At 33.3% G+C, this 21,571-nt stretch overlaps 4 protein-coding genes across 9 annotated transcripts; 1 reads left to right on the top strand and 3 right to left on the bottom strand.

Annotated features, from left to right (window-relative positions):
- Positions 1 to 257: 257 nt before the first annotated feature.
- Positions 258 to 3,563, bottom strand: LOC110632513 (uncharacterized). 4 transcript variants are annotated; one of them, XM_021780786.2, is made up of 8 exons: positions 3,276 to 3,561; positions 3,037 to 3,129; positions 2,375 to 2,456; positions 2,195 to 2,273; positions 1,537 to 1,576; positions 1,315 to 1,449; positions 907 to 1,044; positions 258 to 798 (listed from the first exon to the last, which is right to left on the bottom strand). In XM_021780786.2, exons 1-8 carry the CDS (start codon positions 3,485 to 3,487, stop codon positions 510 to 512), a joined length of 1,068 nt encoding a protein of 355 aa, XP_021636478.2. In that variant the 5' UTR covers positions 3,488 to 3,561; the 3' UTR covers positions 258 to 509. The 4 variants fall into 4 exon arrangements, with proteins under 4 accessions (XP_021636478.2, XP_021636464.2, XP_021636472.2 ...); XM_021780772.2 differs by having other exon boundaries at positions 258 to 801; positions 3,276 to 3,559; XM_021780780.2 differs by having other exon boundaries at positions 258 to 801; positions 2,375 to 2,453; positions 3,276 to 3,557.
- A 1,333-nt stretch (positions 3,564 to 4,896) lies between these two features.
- LOC110634023 (uncharacterized) lies at positions 4,897 to 6,490 on the top strand. 2 transcript variants are annotated; one of them, XM_021782913.2, is made up of 5 exons: positions 4,897 to 5,225; positions 5,363 to 5,437; positions 5,619 to 5,738; positions 5,906 to 6,001; positions 6,209 to 6,490. In XM_021782913.2, the coding sequence occupies exons 1-5, from the start codon at positions 5,019 to 5,021 to the stop codon at positions 6,338 to 6,340; spliced, it is 630 nt and encodes a 209-aa protein (XP_021638605.2). In that variant the 5' UTR covers positions 4,897 to 5,018; the 3' UTR covers positions 6,341 to 6,490. The 2 variants fall into 2 exon arrangements, with proteins under 2 accessions (XP_021638605.2, XP_021638597.2); XM_021782905.2 differs by having other exon boundaries at positions 5,297 to 5,437.
- A 936-nt stretch (positions 6,491 to 7,426) lies between these two features.
- Positions 7,427 to 11,063, bottom strand: LOC110632539 (26S proteasome regulatory subunit S10B homolog B). The gene is made up of 10 exons (XM_021780804.2): positions 10,884 to 11,063; positions 10,236 to 10,355; positions 9,623 to 9,759; positions 9,313 to 9,474; positions 9,138 to 9,224; positions 8,956 to 9,042; positions 8,734 to 8,871; positions 8,010 to 8,201; positions 7,838 to 7,936; positions 7,427 to 7,669 (listed from the first exon to the last, which is right to left on the bottom strand). The coding sequence occupies exons 1-10, from the start codon at positions 10,984 to 10,986 to the stop codon at positions 7,595 to 7,597; spliced, it is 1,200 nt and encodes a 399-aa protein (XP_021636496.1). The 5' UTR covers positions 10,987 to 11,063; the 3' UTR covers positions 7,427 to 7,594.
- A 1,960-nt stretch (positions 11,064 to 13,023) lies between these two features.
- LOC110632549 (uncharacterized) lies at positions 13,024 to 20,480 on the bottom strand. Of its 2 annotated transcripts, none has more exons than XM_021780815.2 (7): positions 20,089 to 20,480; positions 19,858 to 20,000; positions 18,828 to 19,099; positions 18,501 to 18,694; positions 14,424 to 14,686; positions 13,775 to 13,837; positions 13,024 to 13,428 (listed from the first exon to the last, which is right to left on the bottom strand). In XM_021780815.2, exons 1-7 carry the CDS (start codon positions 20,372 to 20,374, stop codon positions 13,183 to 13,185), a joined length of 1,467 nt encoding a protein of 488 aa, XP_021636507.2. In that variant the 5' UTR covers positions 20,375 to 20,480; the 3' UTR covers positions 13,024 to 13,182. The 2 variants fall into 2 exon arrangements, with proteins under 2 accessions (XP_021636507.2, XP_021636515.2); XM_021780823.2 differs by having other exon boundaries at positions 18,501 to 18,655; positions 20,089 to 20,477.
- Positions 20,481 to 21,571: the final 1,091 nt, after the last annotated feature.

The following is a 21,571-nucleotide window of genomic DNA, read 5'->3' as shown; positions in this document are numbered from 1 at the left end:
AATCGCAACTGTTAGCTGATCTGGGGACATAAGCAATTGCAAACAAAGGATTGTTTAAAAGCATAAATCTTATACCTGCAGGAGAGAAACACACACACACAGATATATATATAAAATTGCAACCGTTAGCTGATCTGGGGCGCGCGCGCACAAACAGACACACACACGCGCATATATATATATATATATATATATATATATATATATAATCGCAACTGTTAGCTCATCTGGGGACATAAGCAATTGCAAACAAAGGATGGTTTAAAAGCATAAATCTTATACCTGCGGGAGAGAGGCAATTTCCCTCAGTATTGGGAAAAAGTTGCTCCAATATTTTTCAAAATGCAATACAAGATACATTTTTTGTCTCACGTCTCACCAACCTATACTTGTTTCTACAACACCAGAAGCCAATACAAACTTGTCCGCCATGATTGAATGATATGCTGGATTCTAAATTATTCACATTTGTTTTGGGGGAAAAAAAATTCTATTGACAAAAGAACTGCTCACGATTGGAATGGACTGGATTGAAATGGATTTTCCATCTGATCTATAATGCTCAGCAATCCTGATCTATAACTTGGATGAAGAAGCGTGACTCCTAGTTCTGTTTTCATACGCTCATTGCAAACACGTTTCTCTCCTGTGGAACTACCCTTCTTGTCACATGATATAGCTCTTTCAGAAGATGTACTTCGCCTAACCCAGGTAGGCCACTTCTTCTCAATCAACTCCTCTGCATATGCAAACACCTCCTCACGGGGAGCTGGGTCATCGTCCACAATATTGTAAATTCTACTGATAATGACATATTTGAGGATGCTTCAGGCACATATCTCACAACCTGCATGGATTATATATAATTCAACAGAGTATAGCAAGAGACTTGGATGGAAACTTAACCTGATGGAGGGCATATAGATGCTAGCCTTGAGTGCTTGGCAAATGTCCTCAACATGAACTCTGGATGTGTATTGCCTGGATACTCTCATTTTCTGAAATTTTGACAAAGGCTCCTGCTTAATTATTGTGTCAACAGCACTGCAAAAAATTGTCTCAAACTTTAGCTTCATGACAAACATATGTGCAAGGACAGTTACATGATCAATTAGTCAGAAAGAAATTTATCAGGATTATCCTAATAAAACAGTCTGTCCAAGTCAAATGGTACTACTGGGAGTAATATATATGGAACTATGGATGTCTTATGCTAAAAGACAAGCCAGAAAAAGTGTGAAATCAACTGTTGAATTCAAGTCTGAATTAAACAAAAACCACTGCGCATGGGCATACAGAGATAGCAACCACAACCTTCTACCACGGCCATAGATACCTCCAAGTCGAAATACTTGCATTGAAAGCCCAAGACTGCTGCCCAGATTTAACCATCCTTCCTCAGCTGCTAACCTTGATTTAGCCACCTCACTTACAGGGCTTGCTGGGTAACTGTCACATGGACATTATATATGTGTAATTAGTGGCATTTGATGTAAACATCTTGCATAACAATTTGCATCCAAGATGGTTGCTTACTCCTCATCCACCCAAGCACCAGCACAGTTACCATATACACCTGCCAACAAGAAGCAGATTTATGTAGTAAAAAACAAGTAGTTGCAGGATGATTGTGGATGAAATTGAAATAGCATTGATACTTCTCACTCAAGGGGCAAGAATATATTCAATAACAGAGAATGCAGCTTCTCCAGAGAAATTCCCAAAATGGACATATTAGTCAATCGAAGTGGGTTGGAAGAGTTAGCATCACTGATGATAAATGTCAATATTCAACATCCTTTTACCATGTGTATTCTTTATTTCATTTCCATATCTTTTTTTTTTTTTGGGTTTTCTTATTGATAGTGATGGAAAAAGGATATCTATACCGCATTAATAATCCTTTTCGTCTCTTTCCATTAATTTCTGTTTAGATTATTGAGACAAACTGCCATTGACACTTGAGAGCAGATACAAGACATTATGTAAGATAGATTAATATCATTTCCAAGAAATCAAAGCACTTGGCCGCAGAATGTGTTTGCAATTATTTTTCAGTGAATGCTGTGCATCATAAATAGCAAATAGAGGGATAAAGGCTAAAATAACATAAAATGCATGCATGACATATACAAGCATGTAAAGATGAGTCTCATATTCATGTCTGCATGCGTGCAAAATACCAAAGACATACTAGTAGATGACAGATAACTAAGCCATTGAAGATTTCCATCCATCAGTGTACTTCTGAGAAGGTCTCCATGCCGAAGCACCTAAATAATGATAAGAAAGCAATAAGCAAACCTATCATACTGAGAGGAATCAAATTAACACAAAATAAAAATATGAAGATGGGAAAGTAGTTACAACATACCGGATCACCAATGCCCACAATAGAAGGTATGGATACAAGGAGGTGGGTATAAGATTTCAAAGTACTTAGAATGCTCAATCTGCTAGGAAAAAAATCTCAAGATAAGTTATTAAAGCCACTTTGTAGCCATAGCTTCTGCCAATTTATTATTCACACACTGAAAAATAAATTAAAGGAAAAAAAAAAAACATTTCTCTAGATTATTTATTCAATATACTTATCCAATATAATTTTCAATTCTTATTATTGCCCTTTTCCTCGTCTCATGTGAGTAAATTTGGTATATTCATTTATTTATTAGGGTTAATTTTTATAGCCAGTTCTTCACTTCCATCCCTTAACTTTAATTTTTGTTTCACAAAAATTCCTCTAGGTTTCTAGATTAAAAAAATAATAATAAAAGGAGAATCTATAAAGTGTTGAAACTGCATTTGTAGAATTTTTAATATGAAAACCTTTGTGAAACAAATTTAAAGTTAGATTTTTTAGTGGGACAAAGTTCAGGACTTATAAAATTTACCCATTACCCATTTATCAGTTCATCCATTTTGTAGCAAAATTAAAACTTGTTCGATTTACAACTTTTTATGAAGCAAAAATGGCTGAACTAATGAAATAAAACGAAGCCTTGAGTCCTTGAATAAAGAGAACATGAAACTCACTCTGGTTCATTTGCATCGAAAAGGCAAACATCAAATCCTCTCTTTTCAAGTTCCTTCTTCTTCATTATGCTTGTGCAAGTCCCAGTGACAGCCCTAAAGCAACAGTCCCAGTGACAGTCCCAGTGACAGCTCGTTTCAAACTTAATTAATAAAGCAACAATGAAGACTGAAGAATAACACAGCATATTAAAAAGTTCAAAGACAGTTTCGTTGTGCAGAGAAGTAGAAGAGTTACTTACCAGCCTTCCTTTTTGAGGCTCTGGGCAAAGAATTGCCCGACAAATCCCATACCAAGAATAAACATCCGGTTCCGACATTCCGATTCAATCTTATCGGACTGGGAACTTGAACTGACAACTGCGGCTGAGCAGGACAAAGACGTTGACGGCGAATTTCTTTGAAAATGACGCACCGGAAGAGGAAAGCTAGCCGGTACGTGGTAGATCTCCATCACGAAATATTGGGTGAAAGAACCGGCTCGGTGGTTGGAACGGCGAATCTTTCCTCGAAATTAAGCTCGACGAAGTAAAGCACAGTTAGTGGGCTGCGATTGCTGGCTCTAATGGGCTGGGCTGTTCATAGCTATTAGGAACCGGCTCGGTGGTTGGAACGGCGAATCTTTCCTCGAAATTAAGTTCGACGAAGTAAAGCACAGTTAGTGGGCTGCGATTGCTGGCTTTAATGGGCTGAGCTGTTCATAGCTATTAGGATTTGGGCCCACTCTTGCCATATTAGGGCTTGGGCCCATGTCTAAATAAATTTCTTTAAGAATATAAAAATATTATTTATTTTTCAAATAAAAATAAGGTTTATTCACTTGTGAAAATTAGAATAATTTTCTAGGAAAATTAAAAAATAATATTTTATATTCACATTTGTCTATTTTTAAATGGATAACTAAAAAAAAATTTTTTTATTTTTAAAATTTAATTAAGATTTAAAAAAATTTAAAATTATTTCTCACTATTTTTTATAATAAAACTTTTATTTTAAAATATTTAAAAAATAATAATTTAAATTGAATTTTTTTTTAATAATAAAAAATATTTTTTTTTCACAAATAAAGGCTTGGCTATTAGAAGCTGGTTCTTATATAGCCCTTGGATCAAAGCCCAGTTTTAAGATGAGCCTCTTTAATCAACAAGTTCTCATATGGGCCGTTCGTTTTTTTTTTTTTTTTTTTTTTTTTTTTAAATATGCAACTAAAGTTGGTAATTATTATTATTATTATTATTATTATTATTATTAAGAAAGAGATAGGACAGGTGTCATGGTTAAGTAGCTATTTTCACCTCCTGAATCCCTTCAATGATTTGCCTGAAAATGCCAAGAAACTAACTGAAAATGATGTTACCAATTTAATAAAATTTAATTAAAAAAAAGGAAGACTCGTTAAAATTATCATGATTTTAATATTAGTGTATTCTTATCACTAATTCATTTGTGTATATATTCTATTTATAGATAAAAAAAATACGTCTAAGTAAAAATAAGAGAGAGCTAAGTATCTCGATATGACCTTAGTTGAGGTTTGTAAGTTGGTGTGCCAAGAAACTTATCTTTTAGGATCTCATATAGGATATAGAGTGTGCGAATGTGTAAGTTATATAAGAACAAAGACTCTTAAAATTGTCAGTCTGTTTCTGTCACTAATCCGTATCTAACAAGGATAATTATTGTTATAACATATATCTAATGGCAAGTTGACCAAGAAAGAGATATAAAATATATATATCATAGTCAAATACAAAGAAAAATAGATTGTAATTAAATATATAAATAAATAAATAAAGAAAATAATTAAATAGTTAGCCAATCCTTATTACTTCTTCCACACCTATTTCCATGGACACAAAATAAATGAAGCTCAACTACAAACTAAAAACAATCAAGATTGAAAGTTGAAACACGCTTGCATTGTGCAAAGACTTCTACAAGAACTGTACTCTCATCTCAACTTGTGGAAAAGAAAAGAATTGTAAATGGAAAATATAATAATCTTGGGAGTGATTTCATGGGCAACCACTTTTCTGTTGATCAGGAAGCTGTTGCCAAATCGTTCTTTCGAGTTCTGCAATCGTTTGGTTTCTTCAATCCATGCAATTTTAGCTGTGACATTAGCTTCCCTTTCCGTTGAAGATTGGAGGTGCCCTGCGTGTCCTTTGGCTTCAAAACCTTCATCGAGCCAGGTATGGTTTTCAATAGAGATAGATCTCTTTGGAATTCAATTTAATCTATACGTTTGAATTAATTGGAGCAGATGCGAACGCTGGCAGTGAGCGTTTCTTATCTGATATATGATCTGATATGTTGCCTCTTCGACCAGCGATTCAATCTAGACAATACAATTCACCATTTGGTTAGCATTGTTGGATTGGGAGCTGGCCTTGCTTATCAAAAGGTAACCTAAATCAATTCTTCTGTATTTCTCTATATTTGTTGTTTATAGGTTCGAATCAAATCGAAGAATGTTTTGAATGAAATTACAATTAAATAATCTTTTAATCATATGATTATTATAATAACAACGGTTGTTCACCAACAAACTTATTGATGATTCATGGTTTGCCTCTATGGCGTAGTGTGGATCAGAACTGGTTACGGCACTGTGGATGACGGAGATGTCAAGCCCTTTCCTCCACTTGAGGGAACTTCTCAAGGAACTTGGTTACAGGGACACTGCCCTTAATTTAGCAGCAGATGTAATTTCTCTAAACCTCACGTTTAATCTACTGCATACAAGTTATGTAATTAATTAAGAATCTTAGGCCTTAAGTAAGTAGAAGTGGAAGTAGACACTACCTAATTTTCCTAACTCATTTACCCCTAACCAAACAATGTCTTAATTATATGTAATCTCATCTTGCAGATGTCATTCGCAATTATATTCTCGTTTGCCAGAATGGTAGCTGGGCCTTACCTCACTTATGTTACTATTAAAGCTAATAATCCACTTGTTATTAAGGTATAAGGACATCACTCTTTTGGAAAATTATACTATAAAATTGATGTATATACAACGAGTTCATTATAATTGTTAATTGTGGTGATCTTATGCAGGTTCTACCATAATTAACGGTTATAATAATTATATATATATATTCAGTTTACCAAATAAAAATTTCACTTTTTGGGCATTTAAACAAAAATCTAAATGGGTATTTTTGTTTAGGTGATGGCATTGGGATTACAACTGGTGAGTGCTTTCTGGTTCTTCAAGATAGTGAGGATGATAAAGTACAAGGTAGCCAGCAAAACCAAAACCAAGTCTAAAGAAAGCTACCATTTTGTTGAGAGTGGATGACATAAATTGAAATTTATATGTTGCTTCCATTTTCTAGAAGCTTGAAAGTGCCAAAATCATAGTCATTTTTACAATGTAAATTACATAAAACACTTTCATTAAATGTTAATTTTGTGATTAATTCTAAATTATGAATTACAATTTTTTAAATGATAAAATTAATGTGGGGTTTTATTTATATTATTTAAATAAAAATAATTAAATTATTTTAATGAATAAAGAAATGAGTTCAAGTCATTTATTAGTCCATTATAATTAATATGAAATACAATTAGTAACTTGTACATGTTTGATATTAATCTGAGTAAAATATAAAGACAATATCATAATATATCTAAATTTTAATTTGTAACATAAAGCTTTAATATTTAATTTTAATAACATAAAATTCTTTAGTGACTTTCAATAATTAGTTTCTAAGTTATTTATGCTGACATAATATTTATTAAATTAAAAAATTTATATTTTCATTTAACTAAACAATTTCTTAGCAATTGAAGTGTCTTGTGTATTTTAAATCATTAAAATTATTGATAAATAGAGAATTTTGGTACTTTTGCTAATTTATTATAATTTTACCAAATAGATCAAAATTAAAATTATAAATAATTCAAGTAATTAATTAATTTAAATAAAAAGTGTTATATAATTTTAATTCTTCAAAAACACAAATATACATTTTCAATAAAATAAAATGTAAACTTTCCTGCACAATAATCTCTAAAGAACGATTTGGGAAGGAACATAGCAAACATGAAACTTCATTTGCAAATAAATTCCACATATGATTCATTTACAAATGAATTCTGCAACATGCCAAACAGAATGTTAAGAAACTATCAATATAATTTCCAGAATTAATATAGTATAATTTTAATTGATATAGCATTTATAGAATGACAGTCTTTTTACCCAGTTCCACATGTTCCCATTTTGGCAATGGACTAATAGGGATGGGCATGGGTTTATCTATTCCAAATTTCCCTACTTGATTATCGGACTTGTTTTGCTACAAATAGGGGAGCGTGCGGCGAAACCACATCAAAACTAGCCCCAAACCATCTATGAATAAGCATGCATTCGATGTAGAACCAAAAGAATTTTATCTTCCACATGCTCAGGCTACTGAGATCAATTTAAAATTTCAAGAGTGAAATCCATGAGTTAAGAAAACTTGTGTGATAAAATGTTCCTACATACAATGCATCAAATATTTCTGAAACAAATGCACTGCCCTGCAAAAAGAAAAGGCTTCTAGTCCTTCCCAAAATCAGTGTTATAATGTGCACTTGATTCAAGTTTCTTTGCCTCGTTAAGCTTCCTTACAGCCTGCAAAACAAATATATAGCTAAGCATACTGTGCAATTATAAATTTTACAAACAGCGAAGTTAACTCTTCCCTGCACTGGATGATGAAAGAGAGCATTCAATTCTCAAGATGAATACTGCACATATGGGCATGTTTAGATCATTGCAACATAGTTACTAAAAAGTTACCTTCATAAAATCTTCGTGGATGACATAATCACGTTCTGCACGGATTGCTGACATTCCAGCTTCCGTACAAACATTACGGAGATCAGCTCCATTAAATCCCTGAGATAGTTGCAACAATCATTAAAATGAGGCACTAAAATGTATAATTCTAGAAAGCTGCTTTTTGACATACCTCTGCAAGTTTCACAACAGCCTCATAGTCAATCTCCCCATGCTTGGCAATGCCAGCAGCATGAATCTTAAGGATTTCCATTCGTGACTGTTCATTTGGCAGTGGAATCTCTATTTTTCTATCTAATCGCCCAGGACGTAGAAGTGCAGGGTCGAGAACATCAGGTCTGTTTGTTGCCATTATCATTTTAACCTGCAGAGGACAATAGGATAAATCATGTCTATTTCCAATTCATATAAACAAGCATACTAATAATGATATATAAGCTTCAGAGCTAAAACAATGATAATGGCTTATCAGCGTTGACGGAGAAAAAAAAATCCAATTCTGGAAAGTTTTTAAAAATTCAATTTTTAAGGTTATGAGCCCAAAAACACAAATTCCAGCAGGGCTTTATTACTCTAATTTTAAGGTTTGCATGTGAAGAACGACAATTTCTTCATGCACAAACCTCAACCTTGATATTCTCATCAATAACTACATCAACACTTACTGTTCCAGGTAATAACTAAGACATTGATGACATTTATCAAAATTTCATTGGAACACTAAGCACATGCATAATGCCGGACTATGCTCGAGTAACCCCTTCCATGTCCAAGATAAAATGATGAAAAAATCCAAGACAATTTTCCTAAAAACCATCCTTTGATAAGAAAAACATGAATTTCAATGCGAGTATGAGATCACAGTGCTGGATTGGACATGTAATATAATTAATTACCTTCCCAAGCTGATCAAATCCATCAAGCTGATTAAGTAACTCCATCAGCGTTCTTTGAATTTCACGATCAGCACTTGTTCCCTCACTGAAACGGCGCCCACCAATGGCATCAATCTCATCCATGAAAATGATGCAAGGCTACAAAAATAAAAGTTATTGGTAATGCTAGTGGAGGCATGAACCACACAGGAAAAAGCAAATCTAAAAATCCAAATTTCTTACTTGGTGATCACGTGCATATCCAAACATTTCTCGTATCAATCTAGCACTTTCTCCTATGTATTTGTCAATAATGGCACTCGAAACAACCTTCATCAAATTAAAAGTATATGTCAACAAGAGCTAATCGAGCACAAACAATAGAATAGGAGGAAAAAAGCACAATAAAGAAAACAGTATCTAACCTTTAAAAAGTTGGCATCTATATTACTTGCAATAGCCCTAGCCAACAAAGTCTTTCCTGTACCAGGAGGTCCATAAAGAAGGACGCCCTGAAACAAAAAATTGAGAGGAATATTAACCAACTTTATCCACATTGCATATGACTAATGATAAGTAATTTAATAGCCATATAATCACCTTCGGAGGTTTAATCCCCACTCTAAGGAAAAGCTCAGGATTCATGAGAGGTAGCTCAATGGATTCCCTCAATTCTCTGATTTGGTCAGATAAACCACCCACAGCTGAGTAGCTCACATTACCAGGATCTTCATGCAACATGTTATAAACAACCGGATCTACCTTCAAGCCAAGGAACACACTTTGAACATCATGCATGATGCAACAAAAGTAATTCAAACACAAGTATGATAGGAGAAAAAAAATTTCCTTGACCAGTTCTTTCTCCAGCTTTAAGTCAATGTCTAAAGAAAGAATCACAATAACTTACTTCACGAGGGAGAGACCGCATGATTGTGAGTGTTGTCATATCTAGAACCACTCTAGTTCCGGCCGTTAATTTTTCCTTGTCCACTTTGCTGCGGCAGCCAACCACATATCGAGGGCCACTGCTTGCTTTAACAATTACTGAAACAATATAGAAGTACCAATTACTCTATGATTATCAACTATGATGAATGATGACTAGCTCTTATAGGCACACCAACCAAACAAAGCAGCAGACAGTAAATATGAGATATGGAATCAAAGGCTGCAAAGACCGATTTTCCATTTATGCACCTTCTTCATGCATATATAGAAGTATAACTTATATGCATAGATACATCAAATTTAATACAATTTTCTTCACATTTCTCTCCTTTAATTACTATTATCAGGCAATAATTCTGCAATTCATGGTCTCACAACAAGGGACAAATTGTAAAAGCACAAAAGATCAGATGATAGTAAAACACAGTCAAGGGAATCACAGAGAATACTTCCCAACATTTGGAAACAAGCAATGGTGCCAAAAATGCACACAAGTAGAAAAGGCCAGCCTAAAAGAACTTCTGCATAAATTTGTAAGTAGGAAAAAGAGGAGATTCAGAAGGAGAACTTACGGCGTTCATTGTCGAGAGGGCGAAGAACTTCACCTATGATCTGCCCAACACTTTGAAGGGACTTCAAATCATCCTCTGTCTTGTTGAATTCTTTCTTTGCAGATCTCAGGTTCTCTCTCACTGCAAGAAAGTAATCACTACTCAATCTCAACATCACCCACCATCTTTATTGGAATGGTTATAAAATGCAAAAGCAACATCACAATCGAGTTTCAGAGCACACAGTTGATTTCATAATATAGTTATTTTCTCAAAGGGCAGAGATTAGCATTTCTCCTTTAGATAAGATTTTCTTTCGCTTTACTTCTCCAATTAGAATTAGAATCATGAAAATAATAAAGCCAGTCCAGAATTGCAGCTTCCAAAATTCCCAAGCCTAATAGATTAACAAAAATCTATTTACACATTAGGTATTCCAAAATCTCGTAAATTTAACAAAAAAAAAAAGAATGGTTCTTCAATGAAGTATCGTAATATTAAACAATTCAATATGGATAAAACCTAAATCTACAACGACGAATCAAACCTAAATCTATTTTTAACTCATCCAAAGCAATAACAATAGAATGGCAAAAACTACTAAAGCCATATTAGATCTATGAAGCAAATGAAGAACGGATCTATTTTTCAGTAATTTGCTCAACTGACCAGCTCGTACTCTGGACTCCAACTCTTTGTGCTGGAGTAACTTCTTGCGATAATCCGCCACCACAGTACGCCGTCGTGCTGCATCTTCTTCTCCGTTGCTCATGGTGTAAATTGCACTTTGAACTTTTTTTTTTTCCCTGTTTTCTTTTTCCCCCCTTCTTAACCAAATGAACTTTATATAGAACCTCCGCTTACTTGAAAGACAGGCATCTCACCCAGGTTCCTCTTGTTTTTATACGACGTCGTTTTAATGGTGGATTCACTGACATGCAGCCAGTCTTTCTAATCTCAGTAATCTATACCAAATATTATAATTATTTAAAAACTATTTATCTATCTATGATATATATAAATTTGTGAATGAAATAGTGAACTTTTAAATGTATAAAATTACTTTAATATATTTAATATAATTATTTAATTTAATGATTATAAAAATATTAATTAATTAATTAATATGAAATTTTAATTGAATAAAATTTAGAAATATTAATTTAATAGGAAGTTCATACACTAATATTACAAATCTATTATTTTTATTTATAAAATATAATCTAATAAGGAATTTATGTACTAATATTACGAATTTGTTATTTATTTTTTTATAGAATATAATTAAATTATTAATAAAAAACTAAACGATATTAAAAATTCAATAAAAACCAAATTAATTAACATATCTTCCTTAAAAATTGAAAATCTTATTAAAAACATTAAGACTAAAAATTATTATTGAATTTAACATTTTACATTATATTATAATGATATATTACGGATATTTTAGATAATAATTAATTTTTTCTAATATCTTAATAAATTATTAGGTTTATTTTAATATATAATTGAATAAAATAAATACATCATGTATATATGATAAATTAATTAGATATTTATAATATAAAATTTATAATTTTGATGGTTCATAATTATTGTTTTTTATAAATTTATAATATATAAAATAAAAAAAATGAAAAAAAATCAACAATATTAATAATTCAATATAATAAAATTTTATCCAAAAGGTAGAAAAAGTGGAAATAAGTTAGTACACAGCTTATATTTAATAAATCTCAATCAATTATTTTAATATATCACTAATTAATTTTTATATAAATGAATTTTTGATTTTTAAATAGTGTATTTTGATTAATAAAAGTAATTTTATGTAGGTGATAAATTCTACTTTAATTTTTATGATTTTTTTATTAAATAATTATTAATTCAACTTAAAAGCAGGTTCAAAAATAATTTATATCTAAAAATTTTCAATTTTATTTTGTCAAAGTTTATACATTATTAATTGAGCTAATAAAAAAAAATAAAATTTAGAATGTCTTAGTAACTCAAATAAAAAAATTTTAAATTATCACTTTGCCAAGTGCCAAAAATATATTATAATTTTTTTTACTATTACAATATAAATTTTTAATAACAATAATTATTCTAACATCAATTTACAGTAATATTTTAAAAAAATTATTGAAATTCATATCTTTACTTTGACATCCCTCGTAGAAAATTAATGTTTTCATTGTAATAACATTAAATTAAATAGGTCTAATTACAAAAAAATATTTTTTAAAAAAAATTAAGACTAATTTAATAATTTTAATTTTAGTATTTTCAACCAATTTATCCAATTAATAGAAATTAAATTTTCAAATTTAACAATTTCAATTAATTTTGTCAATAAACCTAATTATTTTTATTCTATAATTTGGACATTAAAAAAGAAATTTCTTTTACATGCTTGGTAATATTTCAAAATTATTATTTTATCACAATAATAATAGTCTCCACTGGTTTCATTTGAGAAATTTTTAAGAAAATTTTTTTTCATTATTTTGAAATTGTGCAATTCTGACATATATCAGCGATAAAAAATTTAGTAGATTCAAATAAAAACACAGAGATATAACAGATTTTTCAATTAAAATTTAAATTTTATATTATTGTCTCCATCCCAAAAAATAAATTTACTTATATTTTCATATAATCTATATTATATATAAATATATAAAAGGAATTGCTTTGGTAAAACTGTCATTCATTTTTTAAATTAATTATAATTATATTTTTATTATTTAAATTATTTTTAATATTTATATAAATTTAAAATTCTTAATTTTAAAAAGATAAATTAATCTAAAATTCTTGGCTTTACTTACAGAATTCTTTTTGAAGAACTACAAGAAAACTCAACTTTTTAATATCCATGCAATTTGCCAATACATATAATACAAGGAACTAAAAAATGCATGAAATCAACGGATAAAATGTGCTAACTAGCTAATTCAAGCTAAGATTTTGCCTTCTGCAATACTTCCTTTAGGACCAGAGCAATTCTATGCGACATATGGTGTTCCAAGAAATTCTCTTTCACCCTCTCATATCCTTTCTTTCCCATTGTCAGCCTCCTTTCTACATGTGTTGCTAATTTCACTATGTTATTGGCAAGAGGAGTTGCACCTTCCTTCCCAACAGGATGCAACAAGCCTGTTGTCCCGTTCACTACAATCTCCATGGTTCCTCCAGCTGCAGTACCCTGAGTAATTGTCAAATCAAAAATGAGAATTTAATTTGGAAAACAGAAGAAAATTGATAATCTGATGTGTGTGTGCTTGCATATGCAATGAAATAGAGTCGAGTGATCCAAAACATGGACATATAACTTGTATATGCTATTGCATATACCATTTGTTTAGTATATGTGAACAAAACATAGTCATCCCTTTCAACTTTACTAGTAAAGGAAGGATTGCAAAACAAATTGTAGATATTTATCCTGCTCATGTAGCTCCTGGAAACAGATACTAACAATGACTTTCTAACAGGCAAAAATGGTTAGATTGAGCATCAGCAGAGTACTTTAGTTAGACGGAAAGGCTCACCAACACAGGCAGTTGAAAGGCCATTGCTTCAATGGTTATCCTCCCAAAGCACTCTCCCCGTGCCTACACATAAATATCAACTTTAAATTTTAAGCAAAATACATAGCAAAATTGTATGTGGATTCCGAAGTAAAAGCTGGCAGGAAGAACATGAGAAATTAAAGAAAATTAATATAAAGAAACTCAAAAGATATAGAGAACTAATACCCAAAGCACAGCCAATCATTTACTAATTACAACATCCAAAATAACAAAGACATCAAATGGCAGAGGATAAGTATATTTCAAATAATTACATTTGCCATTACTTTTACCTTCTGATGTTATATTTTACAAAGAATCTTTCCATAGATGCAAATTAAACAAGATTCCAAAAGTGTACGGATGCATTATCAGATAATTAGTTGATGAACGGAGATGTACCCTATTAGGAAAAGTTCTCCAAGGAAGTCTTTGGCAGTTTGAAAAATTTTTGGAGTCTCTTCTCATGCATTAATTCATTAATTGATTTTAGATAAAACTATCGCTTTCCAATCAATAATGACGACAGCAGCACCATTGAAATTATTGTATTGGGGAGCAAATATCAAGAATAACGTCATAGATAGAAACAATGACTTCCTATAAAAAGTGAGAATGCAAAATTAACCTGAGAATTCTGAACAAGAACATCAATAGAGGCCAAATATGGAGCAACTGTCAGGGTTTTGTTTATGAAGTGAACACGGTCTTGGATCTTTTTCTCCTGAACAAATTTACGCAGCTCTGTTTCAAACTTTGTCTGAGCATTCATGTCACTTCCAACAACTACTGCATGCACTGATGGCACCTGCAGCTTCTTCTCTTGGATCAGTTGCAGACTCTCATAAAAAGAACGAAGAAAGAGATCCTGACCTTTTCCACGTGAAACGCCTGCAATGGCATGTACCTAATGCTCAATAAATGAAAGATTTGCATGAATAACATTATCTACAACGACCAATGGTAATTAAAAATGTATATTGGTAACACTATACAACAGATTTTAGTGGGATAGCCTAGTAAAAGAAGCTAACCAAAGCTACAACAGGTATCATTCCACATCGTAAAAATGGGTACGTGTTACGTATTGATTACAGAAGGCTTAATGACCTTACTATTAAGGATAAGTTTCCAATACCTATTATAGATGATCTCCTTGATGAGCTTCATGGAGCAACAGTATTTTTCAAAATTGACTTGAAGGCTGGGTATCATCAAATAAGAATGAATCCTATGGATGTGCATAAGACTGCTTTTAGAACACACCATGGGCACTATGAGTTCGTTGTCATGCCCTTTGGGCTGACTAATGCCCCTGCCACCTTTCAGGGACTTATGAATCATATTTTCCAACCCTTCTTGAGGAAGTTTGTCTTAGTTTTCTTTAATGACATTTTGATATATAGTACATCTTGGAAGGAGCATTTGAGACATTTAGAAGAGGTTTTCAAAGTGTTGCAACAATAGCAGTTGTATGCCAAACTGAGCAAATGCTCCTTTGGTAAAGCTGAAATTGATTATTTGGGGCATATTATTTCTGGCAGAGGGGTTGCTACTGATCTTACCAAGGTTCAAGCTATGGTTTCTTGCCCTACTCCAACATCAGTAAAAGATTTAAGAAGTTTTCTTGGGCTGACTGGATACTATAGGAAATTTGTGCATCATTATGGCATAATTAGTAAGCCTTTGACTGATATGCTTAAAAAAGATGCCTTTCAGTGGCATGATAGGGCTCACCAAGCATTTGAGCAGCTTAGGGAAGCTATGTCTACAGCACCAATGCTAGCCTTACCAAATTTCTCCAAACCCTTTGTGGTAGAGACAGATGCTAGTGGCATTGGGATGGAGGCTGTGTTACAACAAGATAATCATCCTATTGCTTTTATTTCCAAAGCTTTTGGGCCAAGAACTAGAGCTTTATCAGTATATGAAAGGGAATTACTGGCCATTAAATTTGTTGTCTCTAAATGGAGACATTATTTGGAGCAAGGACCCTTCTTTATTAAGATAGACCATGAGAGTATCAAACATCTCTTGGAACAGAGATTGCACACTAATTTGCAGCTCAGAGGAGTTTCAAAATTGCTAGGGCTGCAATACAACATATTATATAAGAGAGGGGTTGACAATAAGGTTGCTGATGCTTTATCCAAAAGGCCTGGAGATTCTAACAGCAAACTGATGGTTCTTACTTCTTCTTTACAGCCCACTTGGATGGTTCAAATTATTCAAAGTTACTCTGAAGACAAACAAGCACTTGATTACATTGCTCATTTGTCTATTGATGATAAGGCACATCCTAGATTTTCTTTCAAGAATGGACTGTTATTCTATAAGGACAGATTATATGTAGGAAGCAGTGGTAATCTTAGGAACCAATTACCAACACTTTATCATGGCTCTCAGTTGGGAGGCCATTCTGGCATTAATGCCACCTATGTCAGACTCAGTAGACATTTCTACTGGCCTAATATGTTGAAAGGGGTATTGACTTGGATTAAAAGTTGTGACATTTGTGCAAGATGTAAAAGTGAGACTTGTGCTTCTCCTAGACTTTTACAGCCCTTCCCATTCCATCTCAAGCTTGGCAGCATGTCACTATGTATTTTATAGAACAATTGCTGAAATCCAAGGGAAAGGATACTATTTCGGTGGTGATTTGTAAATTCACCAAATATGCTCATTTCATGGCCTTGCAGCACCCTTTTTCAGCAAAAGATGTTGCCAAAGTCTTTCTAGACAACATCTTTAAGTTGCATGGATGCCCTGTACTTGTGATTTCAGATAGAGACAAGTTGTTTACTAGTCTCTTTTGGAAAGAACTTTTTAAGATGATGGGTATTCAGCTAGCCTTTAGTACAGCTTATCACCCCCAATTTGATGTTCAATCAAAAAGATTGAATCAATGCTTGGAAGGCTACTTGAGGTGTTCATGCTTCCAAAAACCCCATTCTTGGGAGCAATGGTTGTCATTAGCAGAATGGTGGTATAATACTAGTCACCACAGTGCCTTAAAGATGGCTCTATTTGAAGCTTTATATGGGTATAAGCCTGCTCCTCTGACTCTTTTGCCAATTGATTCTACTTCAGTAGGAGCTGTATCTGATTTTGTGAAGGAAAGATAGCAGATGTCTCAGTTGATCAAGGAAAACTTGTTAGTGGCTCAAAACCGGATGAAACAGTATGTAGACAAGAAGAGGACTGACAGGTAATTTAATGTGGGGGATTGGGTGTATCTCAAACTCCAACCCTATAGACAAATTTCAGTAGCTATGAGGAAGAATTTCAAGTTGGCTGCAAGATACTATGGACCCTTCCAGATTGTTGCTAGAATTGGGAAAGTGGCCTACAAGCTTCAGCTTCCTGATTCAGCTACAATACACCATGTTTTCCATGTTTCCTTATTGAAGCAAAAGGTTGGTAATGGAATCATAATAGTGCAGACCCTGCCTTCCCTACAAGAAGACAATATGGTGGTTGCTCTTGAAAAGTTTCTTTAGACAAGAGTAATTTCTAGGGATTATCAGAAGATCCTTCGAGGACTCATCAAATGGATCAATTTGCCCGAGGAGGAAGCTACTTGGGAGGACCAATCCTTTATAGCCCAATTTCCTGACTTCAAATCTTCTTGGGGACAAGAAGATTCTCTTGGAGAGGGTATTGTTACGTATTATAGGAGAAGGAGGAGGAATAAGTAGTTGAGAGTAGTGGATAACGATAAGGTTGGAGGGAAATATTGTTAGATAGTCAGTTACACAACTAAATCAGTTAGCAACTGATAAGATACTCTCTTATAAATAAGAGATATTGCTTGTATCAAGGGATTCAATTGTAAAATCAATAACAAGATATTTTTCTTCTCTCAAGATTCTATTTTTTTCTCATCTCATTCTTCTTCTCTCTCTCATCTCATTCTTCTTCTTCCGAGAATTATGTTCAATGTCTATGTTCAGTAACTAATCTTGGACCGATATCTAACAGTACGTCAATCAGTAATGTATTGTCCAGTAAAGAAGTTGTTAGTATATGATACTAAAAAAATTTTGCATTAAAGCTATATTTACCAGAACAAACGCATTCAGGGCAATGTTGTCATTGGTGACATAATTTTCAAAATTAGGATTTGTGCTAGGTGAGAGACTCGATCATTGACAGAGTCACACAAGAGTTGCATCCAATGATTGATGCAGAAAGATACCCAACATACAGCCCACAAATCAATGTCCATGCATGCCTCAATCAAGAGGCGGTTGACATTCAATAATTATCTGTGAAAATTAACATTTCACCTTGTGTCATGGGAGAGATACAAAACATGCCGTTTCTCTGTCTTTCATTTAAAGAGATTAACAATACTGTCTTTCTCTATTAAAAGTAGATCAACCAATTACTTTCTTTTTCTTATAGGAAATACATTAACATATCTCCTTTTCACAAAAATAAAAGGTTCGAGACATGCCATTTTCATATAGGAAATAGAGAAGCCAAATATCATACTAATAAGAATAAGAGCTATGCAAAGGATGGACTTTAGCACAACTTACTAACATAACATCAGTAACAGTACATTTTATTTTCTTTGCATTATTTTGTTAAATTAACCACAGGGGGAAGAAAAAAGAAATCTATGCATACAATAAAATTTCTAACCACTAATAGAATGGTGCAGGTCGAATTATCTATCATTATCATAGGAAGTACATACTATTTATGATGGCAAACAGTAAATCATCATTTCTCACTCCAATAGATTCCCGAACATGCTCACGCAGAACACGTTTGGCTACAGTATCTTCAGCCACTTGCATGAGGTCTTTGCTATTTCCAAGATGCACAACATAAGTTTCAGGCATTCTAATTCTACAAATCAAAACAAGGTATATATGAGGTTTGGTCCATCTGGAATATCACAAAAAGCATATGGAAAATGAAATACAAATCAAATTCAATGTGGGGGAAAAACTGAAATAGAGAAGCCCTGGTATGAATTAAAGCACAGTAAGACAGACACTTACAAGAGTAAGAAGCATACCCTAACCGCTCTCTAGTCCTGTTTTTCCAGTATTCTGCTGTTGTATGCGAATCAATCATTGCACCTGCAACAAAAGGGAGGTGCTTAACATACTCTAGTTTGAAATAATGCCCTCGCATTTCATGAATCCACCACAGAACCTTTGGTAGAACTTGTTGAACATTCTCCTTCAGAACAGCATCCAGCCACTTCCCAGCAACAGCAGTATTTAAAACAACCAGGTCAGCCTTAAGAGCTGTATCTATGGCACTCTGACCTTTTGCTGACAAGACCTAACAATAAATAAAATTCATCATCAGGAAGACCATAAACGAAGTCATCAAAATTACAAAGAATATCAGTTTCTCTATTTCAGATAAAAAGAAAGATAATCCCAGGATTAGTCTAGCTGGTAAGCAGGTTGGCTCTCCATCTTATTCCTGGGGTTCTAATATTGGGGCTAGACCACAAAGGAGCTATTTCTTTTTCTTGCAAATCCCTTATCCCTTGAGTGGCAGTCTGCCTTTGACAAGACCAAGGCAGTTGAATTATGGTGCACAAAGTTGGCCCCTAAAAGAAAGACAATCAATCAAACCGATTTTCAAGACAGAACACAAGGAGAATAAAGGCAATGTCTGGGACAATCTCTAACTTTTTTTTTAATCAAAATCTGTTCTAACTTCTGAGGCAATACAAATGATCTAAGATTTAATTATATCCTCACCAATGTTACATGAAGAGATACAGATACTAACTCTAAGCATTGTTTATCTTATTATCTGACATATTGTCATTAAGCAGATAATAATAAACCTCAGAGTCATTGCACTAAAAGCCACTGATATTTTCTTGAGAATTCCAGCATCATAAGAACAATGAAGATCATATAACCATAATCCCACGACTAAAAAGAATTCTTCACATACTACATCTAGAAAAGTTTGCCCGATCAAAGCAAATGCTAATGGCTGAATTTTCAGAAAAATTATTCTTTCCCATTTCAAAAGAAAATCATTTAAAAAGGAAAAATGAATGAAAGCTCAAAAATCACCTGGACTCCTCGGTCCAACATTTTATGCTCCAAACTGTAGATCACCTCATCAGGTTCCACCGGTTTCTGGTTAGTTATCCAAACAACTTGGGAACCAACACCTCTTAACAGAAACGCCAACTCCATCAACAACAAAGGACCACCTGCAATATTGAAAATTCACCACTCATTTCCTAAGAAACGACCAGAAAGCAAAAAAATTGAGCATAGAGAGAGAAATATGGAGAGTACCAGAAAGAGAAAGCTCGTGGGATACAAGGAGAACAAGTTTCGACTTCATGAAATCAAGAGGATTCGGAGCAACACTGGGTGTATGAGAAGCGGAGTAAAATTGAGCTTTTGGAACTTCATTTGCTTCTCTAAAATGGTGATTAGTACTGCTAGGGGTAGAATGACAGGAATCGAAGGCAGATCTCATGAAAAACACCATTACAGTTGATAGAGTGAACAATGCGAGAATCATCAGTGGCCATCTCTTCTTTTGCATTGTAATCCACGAGCTTGATTGTTTACCCATTCCACTTCAGACTTCACCGTTTAATCCTTGCAATTTTTTGCGTTTAGAATCAGAAGAAGAAGCATGTCGCAATGGTTTTGCGTCGCCACTTGATATTAAAGGAAACTATTTGTAGGAATAAAATTAAAACTAATTCCGAGAAACAGAGTTCGGGTCCCTATATGGGTGGATAAGGTACTTAAGCATACTATCACGTTCATACTATCACGTTCCTCAACGACATAAATAGATTTAATGTTATACCCTTTATAAATTAAATTAAAGCTGAAAATTAAGGGTTGGAATGATAATGTTAATTTTTTATTTAGATAAAATGAATTTTTAATATTTCATTATTTAGGGTTATCCAAGAATATTAGTATATAAGATGACCTGTGAAAAGGTATTTTGTGATGAATTTTTGTTGGGGATTAATTTGAATATTGAAGTTGCGATGTTTTGGTTTGGATTTAATTTAAGGGAATTCGGATAAAAATTTTCTCCGGATCTCTTGATATATTCGGTTAAAAATTTAAGCAGGAGATTCCAGATAAGAATTCTCTTCTGATCCTCACATATTTTATTAAAATTTTGATCGAGAATTCGGGTAAGGACTCTCTCCTGATCTCTTAATATATTCTGTTTAGAATTAAAGCGGGAGATTTCAGATAAAAATTGTATTTCGATCTCCACATATTTTATTGAAATTTTGATTGAGAATTCGGGTAAGAACTCTCCCCCGATCTCTTGATATTTGAGAATTTAAGTTGAAAACTTGGGTAAGAACTCTCCCCCGGTCTCTTAACATGTTATGTTTAAAAATTAAGCCGAACCCGAGTAAGAACTCTCCCCCGGACTTTTAATGTATTTCATTAAAAATTTAAATTGAGTTCGGGTAAAAACTCTCCCCCGAACTTTTAATGTATTTCGTTAAAAATTTAAATTGAGTTCGGATAACCGTTATCGGTAGCGTTGGTGTGTTGGGAGTAGAAAAGGTTAACCTTGGGTTGGGGGTAGAGGCATCTTAGCCGAATCTGGCCATGTTCACTTCGCCCTCTATCCTTAACCTCCGCTAACATCTTAAAGTTTTGAGCGAAAGCATCCTCCGTACTTCTTGCCGGAATTCATCATAGTTTTGGAGCTCATGGCCAGCAGCTCCTTCGTGGTAGGGGCATCCTATATCACTTTTCGACCGGGATGCATGGGGGCAAAGGTATC

The sequence above is a fragment of the Hevea brasiliensis genome, chromosome 2 (genome assembly GCF_030052815.1).
Source record: "Hevea brasiliensis isolate MT/VB/25A 57/8 chromosome 2, ASM3005281v1, whole genome shotgun sequence".
In the NCBI taxonomy this organism is placed as follows: Eukaryota; Viridiplantae; Streptophyta; class Magnoliopsida; order Malpighiales; family Euphorbiaceae; genus Hevea; species Hevea brasiliensis.
This window is presented reverse-complemented; position numbering and strand designations above follow the sequence as displayed.

What these genes read in the sequence shown, in the direction of transcription:
- LOC110632513 (XM_021780772.2), bottom strand. Translation starts at nt 3,487, where the DNA reads ATGGAGATCTACCACGTACCGGCTAGCTTTCCTCTTCCGGTGCGTCAT. An exon ending in TTGTGGGCATTGGTGATCCG is followed by an intron (nt 2,274 to 2,374) that starts GTATGTTGTAAC and finishes ATCATTATTTAG; the next exon opens with GTGCTTCGGCATGGAGACCT. An exon ending in GGTGCTTGGGTGGATGAGGA is followed by an intron (nt 1,450 to 1,536) that starts GTAAGCAACCAT and finishes TCCATGTGACAG; the next exon opens with TTACCCAGCAAGCCCTGTAA.
- LOC110632549 (XM_021780815.2), bottom strand. Translation starts at nt 20,374, where the DNA reads ATGGGTAAACAATCAAGCTCGTGGATTACAATGCAAAAGAAGAGATGG. An exon ending in CCACGAGCTTTCTCTTTCTG is followed by an intron (nt 20,001 to 20,088) that starts GTACTCTCCATA and finishes TCAATATTGCAG; the next exon opens with GTGGTCCTTTGTTGTTGATG. An exon ending in AGGACTAGAGAGCGGTTAGG is followed by an intron (nt 18,695 to 18,827) that starts GTATGCTTCTTA and finishes GTGATATTCCAG; the next exon opens with ATGGACCAAACCTCATATAT.
- LOC110632539 (XM_021780804.2), bottom strand. Translation starts at nt 10,986, where the DNA reads ATGAGCAACGGAGAAGAAGATGCAGCACGACGGCGTACTGTGGTGGCG. An exon ending in TAGATGCCAACTTTTTAAAG is followed by an intron (nt 9,043 to 9,137) that starts GTTAGATACTGT and finishes AATTTGATGAAG; the next exon opens with GTTGTTTCGAGTGCCATTAT. An exon ending in CTGTTGTGAAACTTGCAGAG is followed by an intron (nt 7,937 to 8,009) that starts GTATGTCAAAAA and finishes CAACTATCTCAG; the next exon opens with GGATTTAATGGAGCTGATCT.
- LOC110634023 (XM_021782905.2), top strand. Translation starts at nt 5,019, where the DNA reads ATGGAAAATATAATAATCTTGGGAGTGATTTCATGGGCAACCACTTTT. An exon ending in CAAAACCTTCATCGAGCCAG is followed by an intron (nt 5,226 to 5,296) that starts GTATGGTTTTCA and finishes TAATTGGAGCAG; the next exon opens with ATGCGAACGCTGGCAGTGAG. An exon ending in CTGGCCTTGCTTATCAAAAG is followed by an intron (nt 5,438 to 5,618) that starts GTAACCTAAATC and finishes TCTATGGCGTAG; the next exon opens with TGTGGATCAGAACTGGTTAC.